At 36.9% G+C, this 25,900-nt stretch overlaps 1 protein-coding gene and 1 pseudogene across 1 annotated transcript; both read left to right on the top strand.

Moving 5' to 3' along the window:
• The first annotated feature begins 7,112 nt into the window (after positions 1-7,112).
• On the top strand, positions 7,113-8,051 carry LOC105299942 (olfactory receptor 2L3-like). The gene has a single exon (XM_011371914.1). The coding sequence runs from the start codon at positions 7,113-7,115 to the stop codon at positions 8,049-8,051; it is 939 nt and encodes a 312-aa protein (XP_011370216.1).
• Positions 8,052-23,935: 15,884 nt separating this feature from the next.
• On the top strand, positions 23,936-24,875 carry LOC105299941 (annotated as a pseudogene).
• The last annotated feature ends 1,025 nt before the right edge of the window (positions 24,876-25,900 follow it).

Here is a 25,900-nt window from a genome sequence, read left to right as displayed (position 1 = left end):
ACATCAATGTCCCTGACACCCCGCTGCTCCTAACCCTCATACACTACCAGCATCTATCCCAACTAGAAGTAAATTCTTATGGTAACTGATTCATGCACTGCATTCTTCGGTGTCTCAGATAATGAAGCTAGCCAATACTTTTTGCCTTTACCTGGGAAGGAAAACAATGTGTTCACACATTTGGTTCAACATTTGGGATATCACATCAGAACAAGGACTACACCTGGATCCACATGGGCTTGTGGGGTCCTAAGTTTCCTAAGACCCCAAATTAAGTGCCAATCGTGAGGTTCTCTTGGGGCAGTCATCTCTTACCAAAATTGGATCTCAAATATCTCTCTTATGGCAAAATTTCTAAATGTATTACTAAAGAAGGACAGCCCTGACTCAATTTTATGGGAAGAACAGGATGACATAGTCTTCAAAGCCTTAAGAAAGTGTTTAATAATATATAGAATATAAAAATGCAGATAACTTCAACAAAATAATTCTTTCAATAAATTAAATGTTAAGACAAATAACATTTGTTTTTGACTCAGTTGTTCTTTAGTAATAATCCCTCTTCTGGATATCTACCCCCAAACTAGAAAACATTCATCCCTAAAGACATGTGCACCCCAATGTTCATAGCAGCGTTATTCATGGTGGCCAAGACATGGAAACAACCTAAGTGCCCTTTCATAGATGATTTAGCAAAGATGTGGATATATGTATGTATATTCCATACATACAATGGAATATAATTCAGCCTCTAGAAAAGATAAAATATTGTAATTTGTGACAACACGAATGCATCTTGAGATTGTCATGCTAAGTGAAATAAGTCAGACAGAAAAGTTGAAAACCATGTGCTTTCACTTATATGTGGGTCTTAAATATGTAATTAACACATGAATAAGACAAACAGAAAGGATATTTGACTTTGGATAGTAAACATACAATGCAGTATACTTAATTATATACTATTGAATTGTACACTTGAAATCTATATAATGTTTTTAACTAATGTCACCACGATAAATTTTTAAAAGTTAAAGAAAGAAAAATATATAAATAACATTTGTTCTTTGCCCCAAGGAACTGGCAGAGACAACATGAAAACATCAGGGAGTTTTCTGTGCTCCTCCCTCAGGCTGGCCTGAGGCCACCCTGCTTTGTTAATGACTTTCCATTCATTGTCCTAGACGCAGGGGACATTGTCCAATGAAGACAAACCAAATAAGGAGAATTAGAATTAACATCAATGAATTGAAACCTAAATCAAGGATGCAGACGTGTCTTCATGGATGCATTCGAAATGAGAAGTCCAGATTTGAGAGGTGAGTTTGTAACTTTATTAGAATGTACTCATGGAAGTTTGCTCTAGAAATACACAGGGCACTGCCCAGAAGTTAGGAAGACAGGGACCCACTGCTTCTAATATGTGTTTTTATCGAGAAACACGCAAAATGCTTTAGGAGCATTTTGATTATATTAATAAAGAATTGGTCTTTGTTAAGCAATGAGAGCAGTCAAAGATAAAGTCACATCTCATTAACTAGAGGACTTCAAAAGAAAAATTATACTTTTATTCTACAATGTATCAAATTACTATATGTAGATTTAAAAATAAAATGCAAAGAATTAGATGGCTACATGTGAACATTTTTAAGACAAAGTTTTATTTATATCTAAAATGTGCATTATCTTCAGTTCTGATAAAAAAATTCTGTGATCACAAATATTCCCTAGATAGAAGGTGAAAAATGGTGAAGTGTTGATGTTATATGTGATCTTCTTCCCTGAATTGCTATATGTAGATTTAAAAAATTAAACACAAAGAATTAGATGGCTACTTATGAACTTTTTTAACACAAAAAATTATTTATTCCTAACACATGCATTATCATCTTTCCTGGAAAAAACTTTTGTGATCACAACTAATACACCCTAGAAGGAAGGCAAAAAATGATGAAGTTGTTGATGTAATGTGGGACCTCCTTTCCTGAACTGTGGGCACAACACAACCCTCTCTCAAAGCTGCTACATTCATGAAACGTAGGCACTGGGAACATGACAATGGCAGGTGATGAATGTGAAAATAAGAGTACAGGAAAGCTAAGGTGAAATCACAGATGGCAGAATTTGTGTGTCGTGATTGACCAAAGGAACATATATAACAAGGTGTGTTTAACAGGCTTAAACAATAAGAAGTATTCATGACATCAGACAGTACAGGGGAGGGGACTCCAAGACTAAGGGAAGGGCTTTTTTTTTAAATAACTTTTTAAGTAGGCTATTAATAATACTGTTGCAATCATATTGAATAGGCTACTTTACTGACTTTATGAATAATATTTTCCAAGTTTCTTCATACACTATATGTTATACTGTTAATGACTGCAAATATTCATGGTTATGCTTTGTGAGTGCCATGATGAAGCTAGAGCCTCCTACAGAACCTCTGGCATAGAGTGGGAGTTGACAGCAATTGTGAGAATAAGAAATGTAAAGTTTTTATATGGACATTTTACTCTAAGCAGCAAAAGGTCCACCAATAGCCACATTTTAATTCCATTTTAAATCACTCTTTGGGCGGTGTGCTTGCATATCTGAAAGGGTGCTTCAGTCCAGGAGTCAATTCACAGGCAATTAGAGCTCAGAATTAGATTACAGGCGGGTGCCAGGTGGCTGCTTTTTACACAGTGTGGGGCAGAGTGCCTGGAGGACCAGCACAGACAACAGTTTGGTGTTTGTGTAGTTTGTTTTCCAAGCTAAACCACACGGGAGATGTCAGAGTTGCAAGAGAGATGAGATGAGGGTTGGACTGGGAGTTAATGAAATGGTTGGGGTGTGTCTAGTGCTCACCCATGGAAACTGAATCAACTATGTGCAAAGTTGATTCTATGGCTAAAGGTCACACCTGGATCCAGGTGCTCAGTAAAGACCCTGGAGGGTAGTTTCCCCGAGTGCAATTGTGCTAGTCAGGGCTGGTGGTCATGAGTTGCCCCGGGGCTTTAGCTCAGTACTGACTGCCCCCTGCTGTTGGCCTCATGCAGTCACTGAACCCTAAAGGAATGGACACATGACAACAGCATAGGCGACCTGACATTGCTCTTGTGACTCACTTGGGAGATTAAAAAGAGAAAACACTTCATCAATGCATAGTAGATGACAATGTGCAAATGGAGACAGAGATGAAAACTAAGAAGATCGAAGCTATATTAACTGAGAGTTTCTTAACAAAATTGTCTCTTTGTGCTAGATCATTCTTTGTCTGTGAGTGTCCTGTGCTTATTAGAATATTTAGCAGCACCCACTACATGGCAATAGTGACAGTCAAACACATCTCCAGACATTGCCCAAAGTCCCCTGGGGAGAGGGCCCATTCGCCTCCCAGATAAGAACCACTTGCTTAACTGATAACATATGTCAAATGGGTTTAGCACTCACTATGTACTGCCCTGTTTAATGATTTTATGCCTGTTAGTTTGCAAGCGACAAGCTCAGAGTTAAATTCACCAGATCAATGTCACATTCCTAATAAGTGGCAGTACTAGTGGTAAATTGAAGATTTGATAGTTAATGCTGTGCAATTTATTTGTGAATGTATCAGTATCACCCACCTGAAACAGCACAAAGTGCTGGAGCACGCTGCGCACGTGTGTGTGTGCACGTGCACGTGCATGTATGTGTGTGTAACTTTGATCTTAGTGAATTCTAACTTATGAAATTATGGGAACATGTAAACAGTATAAATTCTCACTTTATTGAAAACGTAATTTTATAAATGCTAAATAACATACTTAAATGTTTAAATCACTTGAGGAATGCATGGTATTAACACATTAAGCACACTTTGTATCTCCTATCTTGGGGTTTGTTTAGTTAAGCACTGGCCAATGAGAAACATCACACAAGATGACGCCCGCAGATGCATAATTATACATTTTAAATATCTGTACCAACAATAAATATCTGAATTCAAATATTGAGAAATATTTCTCAATATACTACTTCCAAACTTTCTAAGAAAAAGATAAGAAAAATGAGCTATGGAAGGAAAATATTTACAGAAATGTGATATGTGTCACTTTCAAAGTTACCATGCAACTTGGGGATAGAATGTGTACTTCTACGACCTGACTTAGGAGCAGTGCGGGTCGTGTTTGGTAAAAATATCTTTCTACATAGAGACACCTTTTATAAAAAGCAACATATGATTTAGACTTTAGATAGAATCCATAAGGTATTATGTACCTCTAAATGATATCATGAAGCCTTTTTTCTCCCACTTACTAGAGGCTGGCGTGAACTCTTGGGTTGCTACAGCACAGCAGTGAAAACAGCAAGAGCAGGAGACCCAAGGAAGCATGTCTCTAGGGAGATGTGAAATGTGAAAGCATTAAACTCTAAAATATTTTTATTGGACATAAAATAACCTATCAAAAACAGTTTCCATCATCTACTGCCTAGTGTGAACAGAGAATTTGTTTGTAAATAGCTTGGGGTGGCTAAAATATGAACCTCACATTTCTGATTTACCACCTCTCATACAGAAAGGGATAAGAATATGTTTTTAGCTTGTGATATGTGGAAAGTCACTTAAATTCTCTGAATTTCAGTTCTTTTACAAATGTGGATGATACTACCAACCTCAGAAGCTTGTTGTCAAGTTGGCATAATTCCTGACACCTGTCAGGCTGCCACAGGGGATGGACAATAGATTCATGCCTGAGTCTTCCCTCACACAGACATAAATTGCCCAAGAGCGTGGCATGCCCTATCTCTCATCCAGCGTACAATGTTAGACAGGTGCTGTTTTCTCCTGTATATTGTGAAATAGATTCTGATAGTTAAGTGTCAACATTTTTAAGGTGACATAAAGTAATCAAAAGAGGTGAAAGTTTTTTTAAAATGAAGTATAAATAGGTTAGTCATTGTTATTTCAATGGCTAGAAGCAGAAAAAAACTCATAGAAATAATCCTATAGAAGTTTCTATGTCCATTCAAAAATGGTCTTCTCTTTAAAATACACATATAATATGTATGATTAATTCTTTTGTAGGAAGATCCTTTCATATTAGTGAAGGCCCAGTCTAAATGGCATAACTAAAAATTGCACACTCCATGGATCCAGTACCAGGTTTGATGGGTCACCTGCTATTTCCATGACCTCTTCATATCCCTCACCTTCTTATGTCTATGATACTATGTAAATAATAAATACTTGTTAAATTTTGCTGTGGAAAGTCCTTTTTAAAAAAACCAATGATAAGCAGTGATAGTAAAAGTTATTTCAAACATTGCTTTGGCAACAGGGTAAATAATTCAGATTAATGTAATATATCTTGATAGCAGCTTAATATGCTGTGTCAGCTCCAGAAAACCAAAGGACATTTTAAAAAAAAATGTTTGCTCTTTCTTAGCTAGTATATCATATGTTATCACAGTGGTTCTCATGCATTTTGCTGGACTCTGTGAATGGTGTTTCAGTGGTGCCTCATATTGTTCGATTCTGAGAAATAATCTCATAATTTAATTCAATATACTTTTTCTGCACATTTGTAGAAATACCCTAATCATACATAAGTATTCCTGCTCACTTTCCTAATTTCTAATGTATTATTTTTTACTGTTCTTCTCTTTTTTCTTTATTTTTACTTTCAATTTTGTATAGGCCTATTTACCTCAGTCTTCCTGGAAGATTTTTTGACATTTCTTTTCAAAACTATGAATTAATTATTTATATTGGTTAATTCTTTCAAATTTTCAAGAGCACTTATTTTGGTAGAATAACATGTTATAGCTTTTTGAAGATGTTATTTATTATTTTAAAATATTTTTGTCTACATTTTCTCTTTTTTTCTTAATTTTTGCTCTGTGTATATTTTAATCCCCTCTTTCTTGACTTTCTAAAAAATCTAGGCATCTATGGATTTATAATCTGTATGAGTCATACTGTAACTTGTTAGTTCCAGTTGTTCCAGGACATTCCTGGTATTAAAACTGAAAGCCCCATGTTCCAAGAGCCTCCTCATTTGGAGCAAACCAGGATGATTGGCAGCCTGCCAATCTGGCATGATGTCAAAGTTTTTCTCTGGTAGATTTATTTGGAATGTTATTTCCTCCAATCCCCACAGTTTTTTGAAATGAGAAAACCTTTTCCCCATTAACTGAATAATCATTTTCTATTCAAATTCCATCAACTAAAATACATTAAAATCTTCCATCTGACATTTCTTCCTTTTTGTATTTTTAATCTCATGATAATTAACATTTGATGATTCCTGAGCCTCTGGTTAATGGTGGCTGCAGTGCCCATGGAATTCAGAAGATCTGGAAATAGATTTACCATCTACTAAAGAATGAACAACTGAAAAGGAAGAATAAAAATGATGATAATGTAAGAATCGCACAATCAAGATTATTAGTGTGTACTTGATAATATTAAGAAATAAAGCCTGATGTTTTTCTTAGCTCATGACTCTTAATGATAAATGAGTTTCAGGAGATTTTACTCGGCAAAGTTATCAAAGATATCTAAGATATCAAAGAGCTAATTTAGCTTCCCAATATGAGAAAAAAAAAGTTATAATTACATGTTTCAATATGAGAAAAAAGTTGTAATTACGTGTTTCAAATGATGATAAAAACAAAATCCTGAATACAGGAAAAAATGTCACCTTCTGTGTATCACTAAATTCGTTTATATAATGAGCCAAACACATATTCATTTAAACTGATATCCATTAGTAGTCAGTCTTGGCATAAGAATTATGCTTATGTTTAATTAAAATATTTGATATATTTGATACATGAATTTGTGATGGTAGATAATCATTTATATCCTATTTAAGTATGTAGAGATATTTTCATTTTGTTATTTCATGGATTCCTTACAAAAGACTTGGATGTAAATGTACACCACCTGAACTTTGATTTTGGATAAGAGAATGGGATTTTTTTTTCAAAATAAGAAACTTTGATTATTCACTTAATGAAATGGGTAGTAATAAAATACTGAGAGTTATAATAAAAACAAAATTTAAAAAAACAAATACACAGTTCACAATTCTTTATTTACTATAAATACATGCATATCTTCTCTCTTCTTTCAGGAAAGCCAGCGAATGGAGAATTACAACCAAACGTCAACTGATTTCTTCTTATTGGGATTGCTCCCACCATCAAAAATTGGGCTGTTCTTCTTCTCTCTCATTGTGCTCATGTTCCTGATGGCTTTGCTTGGCAACCTGTCCATGGTCTTCCTCATCGTGCTGGACGCCCACCTCCACACCCCCATGTACGTCCTCCTCAGCCAGCTCTCCCTTATTGATTTGAACTACGTCTCCACCACTGTCCCCAAAATGGCTTTCAACTACCTGCTGGGGAACAAGTCTATCTCATTCATTGGGTGTGGGGTTCAGAGCTTCTTCTTCTTGACTTTAGCAGTCACGGAAGCTCTACTGTTGACATGCATGGCCTATGATCGCTATGTGGCCATTTGCTTTCCTCTCCACTATCCCACCCGGATGCGTAAAAGGGTGTGTGTGCTGATGATAGCAGGGGCTTGGACGATGGGCGCTATCAACTCCTGTGCCCACACTGCATACGCCTTACATATCCCCTACTGCCAATCCAGGGCTATCAACCATTTCTTCTGTGACGTTCCAGCTATGCTGACTCTGGCCTGCATGGACACCTGGCTCTATGAACGCACAGTGTTTGCAAGCACCACCCTGTTTCTCTTGTTCCCTTTCATTACTATTGTGTGTTCTTATGGCCGGGTGCTCCTTGCTGTTCTCCGCATGCGCTCAGAGGCAGGGAGAAAGAAGGCCTACTGGACCTGCAGTACACATATCACCGTGGTGACTTTGTACTATGCACCCTTTGTTTACACTTATCTACGCTCAAGATCCCTGAGATCTCCAACAGAAGACATGGTACTGGCGGTCTTCTACACCATCCTGACCCCAGTGCTCAACCCCATCATCTACAGTCTGAGAAACAAGGAGGTGATGGGGGCCTTGAGGAGAGTGATTCAGAGAATCCATTCTGTGAAAATGTAAACACAGTTGCATTAGCCCTGCAGCCTCACAGGGAGGTCACGTCAAAATTGTATAGTTATTAGGAAAAATATAATTCCAAGATGAGAACAGGGGCTAAATTAATATAGAGCATTAATGTAATTGAAATTAGACAAAATAATTATATTTTCTCAACTCTTATTTTTTTTTCATTTGTGGTAATATTTCAATGAACGTAAAGGGCATATATTTTACTCTAATGTGTGGACAATAAAGTTGTATCAATATGTAGAAATAAAAATTAAAACTACCAAACTTCATGTTGTCATTCACTATACAACTTCTATTATACTTTGTATATCACCAAAATGGCTAAAATAAGCGAAAAGAACACTAAATGTTATGCTATTGCTGTGTTCATTTGACAGTATATATTTGTTTTATTTCTATTACAGTTTTCTTTTAGCTGGTGAATGCGGGTTCCTCTATTTCTCATTTTTCAGAGGTGATAAATATGAAGACAGGCAGAGAGTTCTGTAGGAAATTACAAGTCCTTACAACACTATAAAGCAAACACAAGTTTATATCTTTCATGAAAGGTTTCCTGGAAACATATGGGTGAATTTTAAGAAGTAATTTATTTACAGGTCTATGCAACCTTCAGAATAAATTAATATAGTTAGGGAGATGCAAAATGGACCATAGAAGAATGAGAGACACTTTATAAAAGGATTAATGGAGAGACAAGATGGAATAGAAGGTAAAGTCTGTACACGCTTCCTCTTTCGTCCACCCGAAATTATTATTTTTAATTAATTAAGATATTTTAACATTGGTTAATGAAATCCAATAAGTTTCAGCTGTACACTTTAACAGCAAGGCATATATATATTTACACTGTATGTTCACCTCTCATAGATAGGTTTCTTTCTGTCACCACATATTTGACCCCTTTTTTGCCGTATACCTCCCCTTTCTCTCCTCTCCCCTACTCTCTGGTAACCATTAGTCTATTTTCCATGTCCATGAGTCTCTGTCCTGTTCATTAGTTGCTTTTAGGTTTATACCCTACATATAAGTGATATCATGTGATTTTCACCTTTCTCAGTCAGACTTATTTCGCTTAGCATGATTATCTCAAGGTCTGTCCACGTTAATGCAAATAGCAGTATTACATCTCTTCTTAAGCCTGAGTAATATTCCATTGTATATATGTACCACAGCTTCTTTATCAAATCATCTATCATAGGATACTTTGAATGCTTCTATGTCTTGGCCACCATGAATAATGCTGCTATGAACATCGGTGTGCAAACATCTATTTGGATATGAGTTTTCAAGTCTTGAAGGTAATACCCAGTGGAGAGATTGCTAGATCATATAGTAGATTCAATTTTTAAGTTTTTGAGGAATAACCATACATAATGGCTGTACCAATTTGCAGTCCAAGCAGCAACGTATGAGGGATCCTTCTTCTCAGCATCCTCTCCAACATTTGTTAGTACTTGTCCTGTTGATAACAGCTATTCTAATAGGTGTGAGATGTTATCTCATTGTGGTTTTGATTTGTATTTGCCTAATAGTGATGACGAGCATCATTTTGTATGTTTGTTAGCCATTTGCATGTCCTCTTGGGAGAAGTATCTGTTCAGTTCCTCTCCCAATTTTTTGATTGGATTGTTTTTTTATTGTTGTTGAGTTGTATAAGTTCTTTGTATATTTTGGAAATTAGACCTTTCCTGGAGGCATTGCTTGAAAATATATTTTCCTATTCAAATGGTTGTCTCTTTACATTGTTGATGGTTTCATTTGCTGTGCAAAACTTTTTAGTTTAATGTAGGTAAAAAGATTATTTTAACTACGTTGGTTCTTCCGATCCAAGAACATGCAATATTTTTCCATTTCTTTGTATTGTTTTCGATTTCTTTTAATAGAGTCTTGTAGTTTTCATTATATAAGTCCTTCATATGTTTCATTAGATATTCCTAGGTATTTTATTCTTTTTGTTGGGATTGCAAAAAGAATTATTTTTTCTACTTCTTTTTCTGAAACTTTGTTATTAGTGTAGGGGAATGCTATGGATTATTGAACACTGATTTTGTTTCCAGAAACTATACTGTATTTGCTTATTGTTTCTACCAGTGTTCTTGTGGAGTCTTTAGGGTTTTCTATTTAGAGAATCATGTCATTTGCAAATAGTGACAGTTTGAATTCTTCGTTTTCTATTTGGATGCCTTTTATATCTATCTCTTGCCCGATTGCACTCGCTAGGACCTCTAGTGTTATACTGAGTAACAGTGGTGATAGTGGGAGGCTTTGCCTTGTTCCTGACCTTAGACGGAAGGCTTTTAGTTTTTCACCAATAAGTATAATGTTGGCTGAGGGTTTATTATATATGGCCTTTATTATGTTAGGATACTTTCCTTCTATACTGATTTTGTTAAGTGTTTTGATCACAAATGGATGACGTATCTTGTCAAAGGCTTTTTCATATCAATAGATCATATGATTCTTATTTTTAATTTGTTTATGTGGTGTATCACATTAATTGATTTGCATATGTTGAACCATCCTTGTGCCCCTGGGATGAAGCCCACTTGATCATGTATATAATCTTTTCAATATGTTGCTGTATTCAGTTCGCTAGTATCTTAGGAATTTTTATTTGAGTTCATGAGAGATATTAGTCTGTAGTTTTCTTTTTTGGTATTATCTTTACTAGGTTTTGGTATCATAGTAATATTGGCCTCATAAAATGAGTCGGGAAGTCTTGCCTCCTCTTCGATTTTTTGGAAGAATTTGAGGAGAATAGGTATTAAATCTTTGAATGTTTGGTAGAATTCACTGGTGAAACCATCTGGTCCTGGACTTTTACTTTTTAGTAGGTTTTTGATGATCCTTTCAATTTCCATACTGCTGATTGGTCTATTTACATTTTCCAGTTCTTGATTCATTCTATGAAGGTTGTATTTTTCTAAATACTTGTCTATTTCTTCTAGGTTATTAAATTTGGTGTTATATCCTTTTTCATAGTATTGTATGATCCTTTATATTTCTGTGGTGTCTGTCGTAATTTCCCCTCTTTCATCCTTCATTTTGTTTCTGTCCTTTCTCTTTTTTCTTTAGTGAGTCTAGCCAGAGGTTTGTCAATTTTATTATTATTAACCTTCTCAAAGAACCAGCTCTTTGCTGCATTTATTTTTTCTATTGTTTTTTGTTTGTTTGTTTGTTTTCAATTTCACTTATTTATGCTTTGATTTTGATTATTTTTTTTTCTTCTGCTGACTTTAGGCTTCATTTGTTCTTTCTTCCTAGTTTTTTCAAGAGGAAACATTAGGTTGTTTATTTGGGCTCATTCTATTATTATTATTATTATTATTATTATTATTATTATTTATACTTACAGCACCTGGTCCTCCTAAGTGGTCTCCTATCCAAGTATTAACCAGGCCTGACTCTGCTTAGATTCCAGGATCAGACATCAGGCTTGTTTAGGGTGGCATAGCATTAGACCATCGACCGTAGCTCCACTGGGGCATGAACCCAGGACTTTCTGTGTGTAAAGCAGACATACTAACTGCTACACTATGGAACCACGAGCTCATTCTTGTTTTTTGATAGAGGCTTGTAATGATATGAACTTTCCTCTTATGACCACTTTTGCTGTGTCCCAAATGTTTTGATATGATGTACTATCATTATCATTTGTTTCTATGTATCTCTTGATCTCTCTTTTTATTTCTTCTCTGACCTAGTCATTCTTTAGTACCATATTGTTCAATCTCCATGTATTTGTGGTACTTTCTGATTTCTTTTTACAGTTGATTGCCAGCTCCAAAGCATTATGATCAAAGAATGTGATTGGTATAATTTCAACTCTCTTATATTTGTTGAGGCTATCTCTGTGTCCCAGGATGTGGTCAATGTGCCATGCACACTAGAGAAGAATATATAAGCAGCTAGTTTGGGATGAAAGGCTTTTTAAATGTCAATTATGTCCAGTTGGTCTAATGTGTCATTTAAGGATATTATTTCCTTATTGATTTACAGTTTGGATGATCTGTCCATATCTGACAGTGGGGTATTTACGTCCCTATTACGACAGTGTTTTGGAATGTTTCTCCAGTTAGTTCTGTTAGTAATTGCTTTATATATTTCAGGGCTCCTTGATTGGGAGTATAGTTGTTAATAAGTGTTATGTCTTCTTGGCGAATAATTCCCTTTATCATTATGAAGCATCTCTCAGTATCTTTCTTTACCTTTTTTATTTTGAAGTCTATTTTGTCTGATGTTAGTAATGCTACTCCCTCTTTTCTCTGAATGCCATTTGCTTGAAATATTATTTTCCACCCTTTCACTTTGAGGCTATATTTGCCTTTGGAGGTAAGATGTGTCTCCTGGAGGTAGCATATGGTTAGGTTTTATGTTTTGATCCAATCTGCAACTCTGTGCCTTTTTATTGGTGAGTTCAGTCGATTTGCATTTTGGGTGATTATTGAAATATGAGATTTTTCTATAACCATTTTATGTTTTGGTTTCTGGTAGCTTGATGTTCCATTGCTTCTTTGTCTTTGTGTGTGGTTTTTTTTTTGTTTTGTTTTGTTCGGTTTGGTTTGGTTGGGTTTTATGGTTTTTCCCTGGGACTCTTCCTGTTTTCTTCTTGTTTTATGTTATATTCTTCAGTTCTGAGTCTTTGGTGTGTGGTGACAATTACAAATATGTAGAGGATATTTACATAGATAGATAGATAGATAGATAGATAGATAGATAGATAGATAGATAGCACATATATATATTTGCTGTACCTCCATTCTCCTTTGTGAATTTGGATCTTTGAATCCTCCCCTTTTCAGTTGTATAAGTTTGTGCCTATGTATGCTGAACATTCATTACTATCTTGCTGCAGCAAATCTCTTCTTGTTGTTTAAGCTTATAATGCTGTGTTCTTAGTAAGGGTTGCTCTTCTCTGCTTTATCTGCCTGCTAGTCACCTTACTCCTAGTTATACATTTCTTTTGTTATTTGATTTTAGATGAGCCGACCCTTTTAAGTATTTCCTGTAATGTAGGCCTCATAGTGAGTGGAGAATTCCCTCAATTTTTGTATGTCTGGGAAGGTTTTTATTTCTCCTTCATATCTAAAAGAGAGCTTTGCTGGATACATTATTCTTGGCTGATAGTGTCTTTCATTTAATAGTTTGAATATATGATTCCACTTCTTTCCTACTAGTAAGGTATCTGTTGAGAAGTCGGACGATAATGGAATGAATTTCCTTTATAGGTTACCATCTTCTTTTTCCTGTCTACCCCGAGAATTCTTTGTCATTAATTTTTGATAATTTTAATACAATGTATCTTGGAGAAGGCCTTTTAAGGTTGAGATAATTGGGTGTTCCGTTGACTTCTCGAATTCTAATCTTCAGCTCATTCCTTAGATTTGGGAAATTCTCATCAACTATGTGTCTGAAAATGCTTTCTAATCCCTGCTCCTTTTCCTCCCCTTTGAGAATGCCCATTATTCTTATGTTTCCTCTCCTGATGGTATCATCCAGTTGTATTTCTCTTTCATTATTTTTCATTCTTTGGTTTCTCTCTTCTTCCTTCTGATTTATTTCTAGATTTCTGTCTTCTATGTGACTGATCCTTTCCTTCATTTGTTCAACTCTATTTCCCAAGCTTGCTATTTCATTTTTCAATCTCTTTCATCTCTAGAAGGTCTATTTGGTTCTTTTTGAGGGTTTAAGTTTCTTGTTGAAGAACTCATTCTGTTCATCTAGTTGTTTCTTCAGCTGAAATTGTTTATATGAATTGTTTTGGACCTCGTTGAATTTTTTCAGAAGTACCATCCTGAATTCTCTGTCATTTAAGTTGCATATTTCTATGTCTGTAAGCTTATTTTCTGGCGATTTTTGTCTTTCTTTCTAAGCTGCCTTGTCACCTTGGTTGTTCATGGTGTCGAATGGGCTATTTCTCCTCTTCGTCATTAAAGGAAGTGTAGTCTCCTTTTTTTTTTTTTTTTTCTGTTGCAAAGAAGGCCTTTTTTTCTGGTTTCCAGTAGATGGCGTCTAAGTCTCTTGGATCCCTGCTTTATATAAAGTCTTAATAATGCTTTTTTTTTCTAATAGATATTCAATCATACTGCTACCCTCAGTCTCAGTCCCTGTCAGGGTTGTGTCAGTTTCAGGAGCATTTGCTCAGATTCTCCTGGGGCTCCACGGTATTCAGTCTTGGAGGATATGGGGGGAGATGCCCTCTGGGTTGGGAGATTGGGGCTGTGGCTCAGCCTCGTGTTCTGTAACTGAGGCTGGTAATAATCAACTGTTGTTTTTCTGCCATCTCCGATTCTCCACCGTCCCCACTTCTCTACTCTCCACCTTGATCCCTGGGCTCTGCCCCCAGCTGCGTGTAGCTCACAGCTCTCCCAGGCCAGGTAGTTCAGAGAACCTGTTGCACCTTCTCCCCTCCCTCTTCTCCTGCAAGGAGCTCTGGCTTCAAGAGTCAGCTTCTTTGTTTCTCTCAGTCTACTGCCAGACTCCCAGAGTTCTGACCGGTGGTAGCTCTTATGCACACATCCCATGCTCAGATGTGCTGGTATGTAGTTTGTGTGTTTTTGTTGAGTTTTAGATGTTCAGCTTATGTTCTTTCAAGGGGAGAGATCTGGAGACATCTCTATGACATGTTCCTGAAGTCACTACAAGTTGCTTTTCTCTTGCTGCTTTTAAGAGTCTCTCTTTGAATTTAACCTTTAGAAATTTAATTATGATGTGTCTTGGCCTGAGCCTCTTTGGGTTCATCTTCTTTGGGACTCTCTGAACTTCCTTGGGTTGTGTGTCTATGTTCTTCACCAGGTTAGGGAAGTTTTCCATCACAAATTCTTCAAATAGGTTTTCAATTCCTTGCCCTCTCTCTTCTCCTTCTGGTACTCCTATGATGTGAATGTTGTTATGCATAATGTTTTCCCAGAGGCTTCTGAAATTATCTTTATTTTTTTTTGGATTCTTACTTCTTGTTGCTGTTCTGATTGGGTGTCCTCCACTACCCCGTCCTCTGTATCAGTGATTCGATCCTCCACTTTATCCACCCTGTTGATTCTCTCTAATATACCCTTCATCTCAGATATTGTATTCTTCATTTCTGACTGGATCCCTACTATGCTTTCCATCTCCAGTTTTATGTTTTTTTATCTCTTTGTTGAAATTCTCATTGAATTCATCTACTTTCCTCCCATGTTCCTGGAGCATCTTCATAACCAGTGTTTTGAACTCTGCATCGGGTAGATTGTCTGTCTCCATTTTGGTGAATTCTTTTTCTGGAGCTTTGTTCTATTCCTTCAAGTGGTACGTATTTCTTTGTATCTCCATTTTGTCTGCCTCTCGGTGTCTGTTTCTACATATTAGGTAGGGCTTCTAAGTCTCCTGGTGTTAGTAGAGTGGCTTTATTTATTAGGTATGCTGTGAGTTCCCTTGCCACAGACCTGTGAGGAGTACGGCTGCGGGCCTAGTTTGGTCACAGCCTGTGTACCTCTGGGCCACGTTGTAAGAGTCCCCAAGCAATCTGCATGTGTTTGATACCATTGCTGGCTTATAAGTGCCTCAAGAGGCCAAGTCGGAAACCAAGGCTAGCTGCCACTGGTGCGGGGTTTGTGGCTGGCCAATAAGAGTTTCAGGGTACACCAAGGCCAGATGCTCTTTTAAGGGGTTGTGTTCCTTTGGTAAATTTTATGAAATTTCACAACAAGAGCCAAAACAGCCTGTTTGTATGCAGTAAATCACTGGAATCAACTTGGTTGTGCTCGCAAGTTGAGTGAGGCAGAGTTTTAGAACATTCCCTGGGCTGAGTAACCTGTTTTATCCAGGCTGATGGCACCTGAGTTTCAAGGCTGGGAGGTGGGAGGGGTCAATAAAAAACATGGCTCTGACTCTGTTCAGGAGCCAGCAGTCCCTCCAGCATTTACCTTGAAGTCCAACAGCTCAGAGCCTCTCCATATGTCCCTTGCTTTCCTTGAGTAGCTTTCACAGCACTGGAGCACAGAGCGAGGAAGTCCATCAGCATTTAAGGTTGCTCTTTAAGTGGAAGTCCTCTACTTCCCACAACCCACTTTCTCACTCTGCTGCAACCTCTACTGGTTTTCAGAGCCAACGTTTGTGTGGACTTCTCTTACAGATGTTGAGGAGGTGGCTCTGCAGCCAAGACAGTCCTCCTGATTCCCAATCACCACTTGTGGTTTTAGGATCTGGACCCTTTTTGTGTCTCCGCCCCTCTGACTGTTTGAGGTGACCTGTTATATTAAGTGACCTAGTTGTAGGGCTTCTCCTTCAGCCAGACTTCTGGTGACTTAACCTACTGCTTGCTCTGTAGTTTTGCTATAATTTTGGAGTGGTCAGGTGATGTCGGAAACATGGTGGAGTGAGAGATGTCTTCAGATCTCTCCCCTTGAAACAACAATAAACTGAACATCAAAAACTCAACAGAAAGCACCTAAACTATACACCAGCATGTCTGAGTGTGGGATCGGTGCATAAGAGCTACCACAGGTCAGAACTCCCGGTCTTGGGTGGTGGACTGGGAGAAACAAAGAAGCTACCCTCTCACAGCTGGAGCTCCCTGTAGAAGAATGGGAAAGGGGATGAGGTGCAGCAAGTTCACTGAACAGCCCTGCCTGGGAGATCTGTGAGCTCCATGCGGCCCCTGGCAGTGCTCAGTCATCAGGGCATAAAGCAGAGAAGTGGGGACAGCAGAGAAGTGAGTATGGCAGAGAAACAGTAGTTGATTTTTGCTAGCTGCAGTTGCAAAACATGAGGCTGAGGGTACCTTCTCCCATATCCTTGGAAACCAAACACCATGGAGCCCTAGGGGAATCTGAGCAAAAGCTACCGAAACTATCACTAACACTGACTGAGACTGAGGGCAGCAAGCATGATTAAACATCTATAAGAAAAAAAGGCATTGCTAAGGCTTTATATGAAGCAAGGATTCAAGAAGCTTAGAACCCATCTACTGGAAACCAAAAGAAAAACACCTTCTTTGCAATAGGCTAAAGAGAGACCTTTGTACAATCTTCATTGTGGGGGGGTGGGGAATAGAATATATTTCTATTAATGACCAGGCAGAGAAATAGTCCATTAAACACCATGAAAAAACAAGGTGACAAGTCATCTCAGAAAGAAAGAGAAAGCTCTCCAGAAAATAAACTTACAGTCATAGAAATATGCAAATTAAGTGACAGAGAATTAAGAATGGTACTTCTGAAAAAACTCAGTGAGATCCAAAATGATTCATATCAACAATTTCAGGAACTGAAAAAACAACTAGATGAGCAGTATGTGTAAAAAATGTCATCTTCAGAATAAGCAATGTGATTATTATTATAAAGAGCTGAGTGATTTAACTAAAAATCTTTTTTAAACTAAACACAGAAACTGAAACACACACACACACACACACACACACACACACACACACAAAAGCTCACTATTATTGTTTAGTTTCCAGACTCCTGATTCTTCCTTTAGAACACACCAGATGACCTGGCTGAGTTCAGGGTCCACTGCTTTGATTGAATAATTGTGTTGTGTTTGTATTGCCAAGAATAACTTTCTTGCCTCCGTAGCCTTGCTGGTAATGGCATATGATCAGGATCTCTTATTGTGGACCAACTGGCCCTATGGACAATTGGGACAACCCAAAAGTTCAGTAATCATTTCATACATAATGTAATTAATATAATGCAATGCAATACAATATATTTAATAAAATTAGCATATAGATTTGTGTGAATTATAATTATACATATGTAAAATGATATCTCTAATAAAATTTATCCAATTTTATTTTAATGGATGTGTTGGTAAATTGAATAAAACGTACACAATTAATTAGTATATGTGGGCACAGTGTAACTATGTACTTAGTGGATATTAGTATACAAATTTAGAAATGTAAAAAATTTCAACAAAATAATTCTTTCAATAAAATAAAATGTTAAAATAAAAAACATTTGTTTTTTCACCCAACTTTCTTTAGTAGTTACCCCTCTTCTGGGAATCTACCCCCAAACTAGAAAACGTTTACTCTAAAGACATATGCATCCTGATGTTCATAGCAGCATTACTGACTGTGGCCAAGATATGGAAATGACCTAACTTTCCTTCCAGAGATGACTGGATAAAGAAGATGCAGTAGATACGTACAAGAGAATATTACTTAGCCAAAAGGTTAGATAAAATACTGTCATTTACAATATGGATGGACCTTGAGATTGTCATGCTAAGCAAAATAAGTCAAACAGAGAAAATTGAGAACCACATGGTTTCACTTATATGTGGGACATAAAACAGAAAGCAATAGATGAACATGACAAACAAACAGGGACTCCTGGGCACAGATAACGCTTTAGTGCTGACCAGTGGGATGAGGGGTGGGTGAAGAGCGATGTAGATAAGAGTAAAAAGGGTCAAATATATGATGATGAAAACAACATTTAAATTTAAGTGGTGAACAACAAAGCAATGTACATAGGATGTATTATCGAATTCTATACTTGAAACCAATATAATTTGTTGACTAATGTCACCACAATAAATTTTTTAAAATTAAAGAAAGAAAAATATATAAATAACATTTGGCTTTTTCTCCAAGGAACTGGCAGAGACTAGCCTGAAAACATCTGGGAGGTTTCTGGGCCCCTCCCTGAGGCTGGCCTGAGGCCATCTTGCTTTATTAATGACTTTCCATTCATTGATCTGGTCTCAGGGGATATTATCCAATGAACATCAACCAAACAGCAAGTATTAGAATTTACATCCTTGAATTGAAATCTAGAGTCAAGGATGCAGATGTGTCTTTATGGATGTATCTGAAATGACAAGTCCAGATATGAGAAATGAGTTTGTTAGAATATACTCATGGAAGTTTGCTCAAGAGATGCACAGGGCACTGCCCAGAATTTAGGAAGACAGGGACCCACTGCTTCTAATATGTGTTTTTATCGAGAAGCATGCAAATGCTTTAGAAGCATTTTGATTATGTTAATAAAGAATTGGTCTTAGTTAGCAATGAGATCAGTGATAAATTCCCATCTCATTAACTAGAAGACTTCAAGAGAAAAATTGAGTTTGTGGTCTCCCGTGTATCAAATTGCTATAAATAGATTTCAAACAAAACTCAAAGAATTAGATAGTGACTTGTGAACTTTTTTAACACAAAGGTTTACTTATGCCTAAAATATGCATTATTTTCAGTTCTGATAAAAAAATTCGTGCTCACAAATAACACACCCTAGAAAGAAGGTGAAAAATGGTGAAGTGTTGATGTTACATGTAATATTCTTCCCTGAATTGTGGGCATAGCACACAGCTCTCTCTCAGAGCTGCAACATTTATGAAATGTAGGTACTGGGAACATGACAATGATGGGTGATGGATGTGAAAATAAGAATACAGGGGGACTAAGATGAAACCAAAGATGGCAAGAGAATTTGTGTGTCCTGATTGACCAAAAGAACATATATAACAAGGGGTGTTTAACAGGAGGCTTAAACTTTAAGAAGGATTTATGACATTAGACAATGCAGGAGAGGGTACTCCAAGATCGAGTTTTTTTAAAACTTTTTAAAATAGGTTTTTAATAATATTGCTGCAATCATATTGAATAGACTGTTTTACTCACTTTATGTAATAATATTTTCAAGTTTCTATGTACACATATGTTATACTTTTAATGACTGAAAATATTCATGATTATGCTTTGTGAGTGGTGTATGAAGGTAAAGCCCGCTACAGAACCTCTGACATAGAGTGGGAGTTGGCAGCAAAGGAGAGAATGTGGATGTGAAGTTTTTATATGGATTTTTTACTCTAAGCAGTGAAGATGTCCACATGTAGCCACCTCATATAAGAATATGCATTTTAATTCCATTTTAAATTATCCTTTTGGTGGTGTGCTTGCATATCTGGAAGGCATGTTGCTACATTCCAGGAGTCAATTCACAGGCAAGTAGAGCTCAAAATTAGATTAGGGGTGGGTTGCAGGCTGGCTGGTTTTTACACTGTGTGGAACAGATTGCCTGGAGGACCAGTGCAGACAACAGTTTGGTGTTTGTGTAGTTTGTTTTCCAAGCTAATCCACACACGAGATGTCAGAATTTCAAGAGAGCTGAGATAAGGGTCGGACTGGGAATTATTGAAATGGGCTGGGCTCCTGCAGTGCCCACCCATACAGGAAATGAATCAACTGGGTGCACAGCTGACCCCAAGAGTCAAGGTCATACCTGGATCCAAGTGTTCAGTAAAGATCCTGGAAGGTGTGGTCTTGAGTGCAGTTGTGCCAGTCATGGCCAGTGGTCACAGGGTGCCTGGGGCTTTAACTCAGTACTGACTCTCCCCTGCTGTTGGCCTCATGCACTCACTGAACCCTAAAGGAATGGACGCATGATGACAGCACAGGCAACCTGACATTGCTCTTGTGACTCATCTGGGAGCATAAAAAGAAAAAAAAAAACACTTCATCATTGCATAGTCTTAGTAGATAACAATGTGCAAATGATGAAGACTAAGATGAAAACTCAGAAGATTGAAGCTACATTAACTGAGAGTTTCTTAACAAAATTAACACTTTGAACCAAATAGTTTTTTGTCTCTGAGTGTCCTGTGCTTTGTAGAATATTTAGCAGCACCTGCTACAAGGCAGTAGTGACAGCCAAACACATCTCCATACTTTGCCCAAAGTCCCCTGGGGAGAGGACTGATTCATCCCACAGTTGAGAACTACTTCTTTAACTGATAACTTATATGTCAGATGGGCTCAGCACTCACTATGTAGTGTCTCATTTAATGATTTTGTACCTGTTAATTTGCAAGTGACAAGTTCACAGAATAAAATTCACCTGATCAATGTCACGTTCTTAATAAGTGACAGTACTAGAAGTAAATCAAAGGTTTGACAGTTCGTGCTGTGCAATTTACTTGTGAATGTATCAGTATCACCCAAATTGAAAGAGCACAAAGCAGCATCCATCCTGGAGCACACTGTGTGTATGTGTGTGCACGTGCACGTGGCACATATGTGTATTTAAACGTGATCCTAGTGAATTTTATGGGAACACTTTTTATGAAATTATGAGAACACGTACACAGTATAAATTCTCACTTTGTACCCTCATTATTGAAAATGTAATTTGTTTAAGTACTAAATAATATACTTAAATGTTTAAATCACTCGAGGAATGCATGGTAGTAATACATTAAGCCCATTTTATATCTCCTACCCTAAGGTTGGCTCTGTTAAGCATTGGTGAATGAGAAAATTCACACCAGATGACGCTCACAGATGCATAATTATACACTTTAGGAGAGGTAAGGTGTTTGGTCTCTACATGTAAGACTCCCAAAGGATTCTCTGAAATATAAATATTTTCTTGTAAACAATGTGTCTTTGATAAAGCAGGCTAATTTCTGGTAAGTAGCATTGCTGGTCTAAAAAGTCACACAGAAAAGGAGTGCTGAATTTTGAAATAGTTTAGAATTGTGGACACAATTCTATATAGTGAATCAGAAAACAGGAATTCTCAACCTGGTTTTCCCTCGCATGGACAGAAATTGCCCAGGAGTGTGGCATGCTCTTTCTCTCAACCAGCATACAGCGTTAGACAGGTAATATCTGTTGTCTCCTGTATATCGTGAAGTTGATTCTAATGCTTAAGTATCAACTTTTTAAAAGTGATAGAAAGTAATCAAAAGGGGTGAAAGATTTTTGAAAATGAAGTATAAGTAGGTTAGTTCTTGTTATTTCAATGGCTAGGTAAGAAAAAAACTCATAAAAATAATCTAATAGAAGTTTAACTGTCCATTAACAAATGGTCTTCTCTTTAATACACATATTTAGTGGGTGTGATTGAATCCTTTGTAGAAAGAACCTTTCATTTTAGTGGAGTCCTAGTCTCAATGACGTAACTAAAAATTGGATCCAGTACCAGGTCTGATGGGTCACCTGCTATTTTCATGACCTCTTCATATCCCTCACCCTCTTATGTCTATTATAGTATGTAAATAATAACTACCTGTTAGAAATTTTGTCTTGGAAAGTCCTTTTTAGAAAACCAATGATAAGCAGTGAAAGTCAAAATTATTTCATACACAGCTTTGGCAATAGGTAAATAATTCAGACTAATGTAAATATATCTTGATATCTGCTTAATACGCTGTTTCTTCTACAGAAAACCAAAGGACATTTTAAGAAAAATGTTTACTTTTTCTCAGTATATTGTGTTATCAGAGTGGTTCTCATTTATTTTCCTGGACTCTGTGAATGATGTTTCAGAGGTGGCTCATATTGTTTGATTCTGAGAAACAGTATAATAATTTAATTCCCTATATTTTTTCTGCACATTCGTAGAAATACTCTAATCATACATAAGTACTCCTGATTAATTATCTTACTTCCTATTTCTTATTTTTTACTGTCCTTCCCATTTTCCTTTATTTATACTTTCCATTTTTTACTGTCCTTTTTGCTCAGATCAAGTGCATCAAACTTCCTGGAAGATTTTTTTGCATTTGTTTTTTCAGAATTTTGGATGAATCATTTATAATGGCTAATTCTTTTAAATTTTCAAGAACGCATATTTTAGTGGAATAATAGGTTATAAATTTCTGATGATGGTACATTTATTTAAAATTTTTTTCATCTATATTTTCTTTTTTCCTTCTGAATTTTTGCTCTGTGTATATTTTAATCCCCTCTCTTTCTTGACTTCCTCAAAAATCTTGGATCTATGGACCTAGAATTCTATATTAATCATATGGTAACTTGCTGGATCCAGTTTTTCCAGGACATTCCTGGAGTTAAAACTGAAAGCCCCATGTTCCACGAATCCCCTTCATTGGGACAAACCAGAATGGATGGCAGCATACCAATTGAGTATGATGTCAATGTTTTTATACTAGTAGATTTTTCCTTGGAATACAATTTCCTTCCTATCTGCACAGTTTCTCGGAATGTCAAAATCTTTTCCCCATTAACTGAATAACCATTTTCCTGTTCAAATTTCATCATCTAAAATGTGTTAAAATCTTCCATCTAACATCTATTCCTTTGTGTATATTTTTAATATTTTGATAATTAACGTTTTATGATTCCTGAGTCTGAAAAATGTCAGTGGCAGTGCACATGGCTTACAGAACATCTGGAGATGGGTCTGCCCTCTATGAAAGAGTTAGAAACAGAAAGATAAAAATGACAATAACGGAAGTATTCTATAATCAGGACTATTAATTTTTATCTAATAGTATTAGGGAATAAACATGTGTTTTTCTTCTCCCATGCCACTGCTAACAAATTTCAGGAGGGATTACACAGCAACGTTAAACATAGTGATATCAGAAGCTAATATAGCTCCCCAAGGAAAAAAAATGCTACAATTATGTTTCAAATGATGAGCAAAAATAAAATCTCAAAAACAGGAAAAACTGTCACCTTCTGTGTATCACTAAATTCATTCATATAATGAGCCAAACCCATATTCATTTAAACTGATATCCATTTGTGCTCAGTCTTGGCATAAGAATTCTGCTTAAGTTTAATTCAAACATTTAATATTTTTGATACATGAATTTATGAGGGCAGAAAATAACTTATATCCTATTCAAGGAGGCAGAGATATTTTCCCATTGTTATATCACGGATTCTTTACAAGACTTCGATGTAATGCACACCTCCTGATCTAGTGACTTTGGATAATGTCACTAGAGAATGGGGTTTATATTTTTCTAAATAAGAAACTTTGATTATTCATTTATGGAACTGGGTATTTTCTTAAATATTCAGATTAAAAGCAAAAATTAAAAAACAAACAAACAAATAAATGGTTCACAGTTCTTTATTTACCATGCATGCATGTATATCTTGTCTCTTCTTTCAAGAAAGCCAACAAATGGTGAATTACAACCAAACGTCAACTGACTTCTTCTTATTGGGGTTGCTCCCACCGTCAAAAATTGGGCTGTTCTTCTTCTCTCTCATTATGCTCATGTTCTTGATGATTCTGCTTGGCAACCTGTCCATGGTCCTCCTCATTGTGCTGGACACCCGTCTCCACACCCCCATGTACGTTCTCCTGAGCCAGCTTTCCCTCATTGATCTGAATTACATCTCCACCACTATCCCCAAAATGGCTTTCAACTACCTGCTGGGGAACAAGTCTACCTTGTTCATTGGGTGTGGGGTTCAGAACTTCTTCTTCATGACTTTAGTGGGAACTGAAGGACTGCTGTTAACATGCATGGCCTATGAACGCTATGTGGCCATTTGCTTTCCTCTCTACTACCCCACCCAGATGAGTAAAAGAGTGTGTGTGCTGATGATAGCAGGGTCATGGATAACAGACGCCAGCAACTCTAGTGCCCACACTGCATACATCCTCCATATCCCCTACTGTAGATTCAGAACCATCAACCATTTCTTCTGTGACATTCCAGCCATGATGACTCTGGCCTGCATGGACATCTGGTTCTACGAGTGCACAGTGTTTGCGAACACCATCTTCCTCCTCTTGTTGCCTTTCATGGCTATCGCATATTCCTATAGCCAGGTTCTCTATGCTGTTCTCTGCCTGCGTTCAACGGCAGGGAGGAAGAAGGCTTTACTGGACCTGCAGCACCCATCTCACCATGGTGACCTTGTTCTATGCACCCTTTGTTTACAATTACCTATGCCCAAGATCCCTGAGATCTCCAACAGAGGATGTGATACTCACTGTCTTCTATACCATCCTGATCCCAGTGCTCAACCCTGTCATCTACAGTCTGAGAAACAAGGAGGTGATGGGGTCCTTGAGGAGAGTGATTCAGAGAATCCACTTTGTGAAAATGTAAACAGTTGCATTAGCCCCATAGCCTCACAGGGAGGTCACATCAACATTGTATAGTCACTAGGAAAAGTATAATTCCAGGATGAGAATAAGGACTAAATTAATCTAGAGTATTAATGTAATTGAGATTAGGCAAAATAATTATATTTTCCCAACCCCTGTTTTAGTTTCATTTGTGGCAATATTTCAATGAACATAAAGGGTATGTATTTTACTCTAATGTGAGGACAATATAGTTTTACTAATATGTAGAAATAAAAATGAAAACAGCCAAACTTAATGTCATCATTCACTATAATAGTTCTACTATACTCATATATCACCCCAATGGCTAAAATGAGATAAAAGAACATTAAAAATTATACGATTGCTGAGTTAATTCAAGAGTATGTATTGGTTTTATTTCTATTACGGTTTTCTCTTAACTGGTACATACTGGTTCTTCTATTTCCTATTTTTAAAGGAGTTGATAAATATAGAGATTAGTCAGAGGGGCTTGCAGGAAAATGGGAGTCTTTACAACACTACAAAGCAAACACTACCATTTTATATCTTTCGTGAGTGGGGCCCTGTAAACATATGGGGCAATTCTAAATAAGTAACTTATTTACAGGTCTATACAACCTACAGAATAAATAGTTATGGTTGGGGAAATGCAAAATGGACTATGGAAGAATGAGAGTCACTTTATAAAACAATTAATGGAGGGAGATTCAAGGTGGCATAGAAGTTAAAGACCATGCATGCCTCCTCTACTTACCACCCAAAAATTATAGCAAAACTCCAGAGAGGGCAATATATGGAGTCATCAGAGTTCTGGCTGAACAAAAGTTGTGTGGCCCAGCCCCACAACTCTTAGTGGTGATGGTGAATTGAAAGGGCTATCATGGCTGCAAAGCCACCTCTCCTATCCGAGGAGCAAGGAGTCTCTGCCACACACTGGGCTCCCAAGCACAGGGTTTCAGTGCAGGGAAGAGAAGTCCCCACAATATCTCTCTGTGAAAAGAGCTGAAGATGTGGCTGAGTGAG

The sequence above is a fragment of the Pteropus vampyrus genome, unplaced genomic scaffold, assembly GCF_000151845.1.
Source record: "Pteropus vampyrus isolate Shadow unplaced genomic scaffold, Pvam_2.0 Scaffold197, whole genome shotgun sequence".
NCBI lineage: Eukaryota > Metazoa > Chordata > Mammalia > Chiroptera > Pteropodidae > Pteropus > Pteropus vampyrus.
The sequence above is the reverse complement of the archived record's forward strand: the minus strand, read 5'-3'. Positions and strand labels throughout refer to the sequence as shown.

Coding starts and splice junctions, on each gene's coding strand:
- LOC105299942 (XM_011371914.1), top strand. CDS start 7,113: ATGGAGAATTACAACCAAACGTCAACTGATTTCTTCTTATTGGGATTG.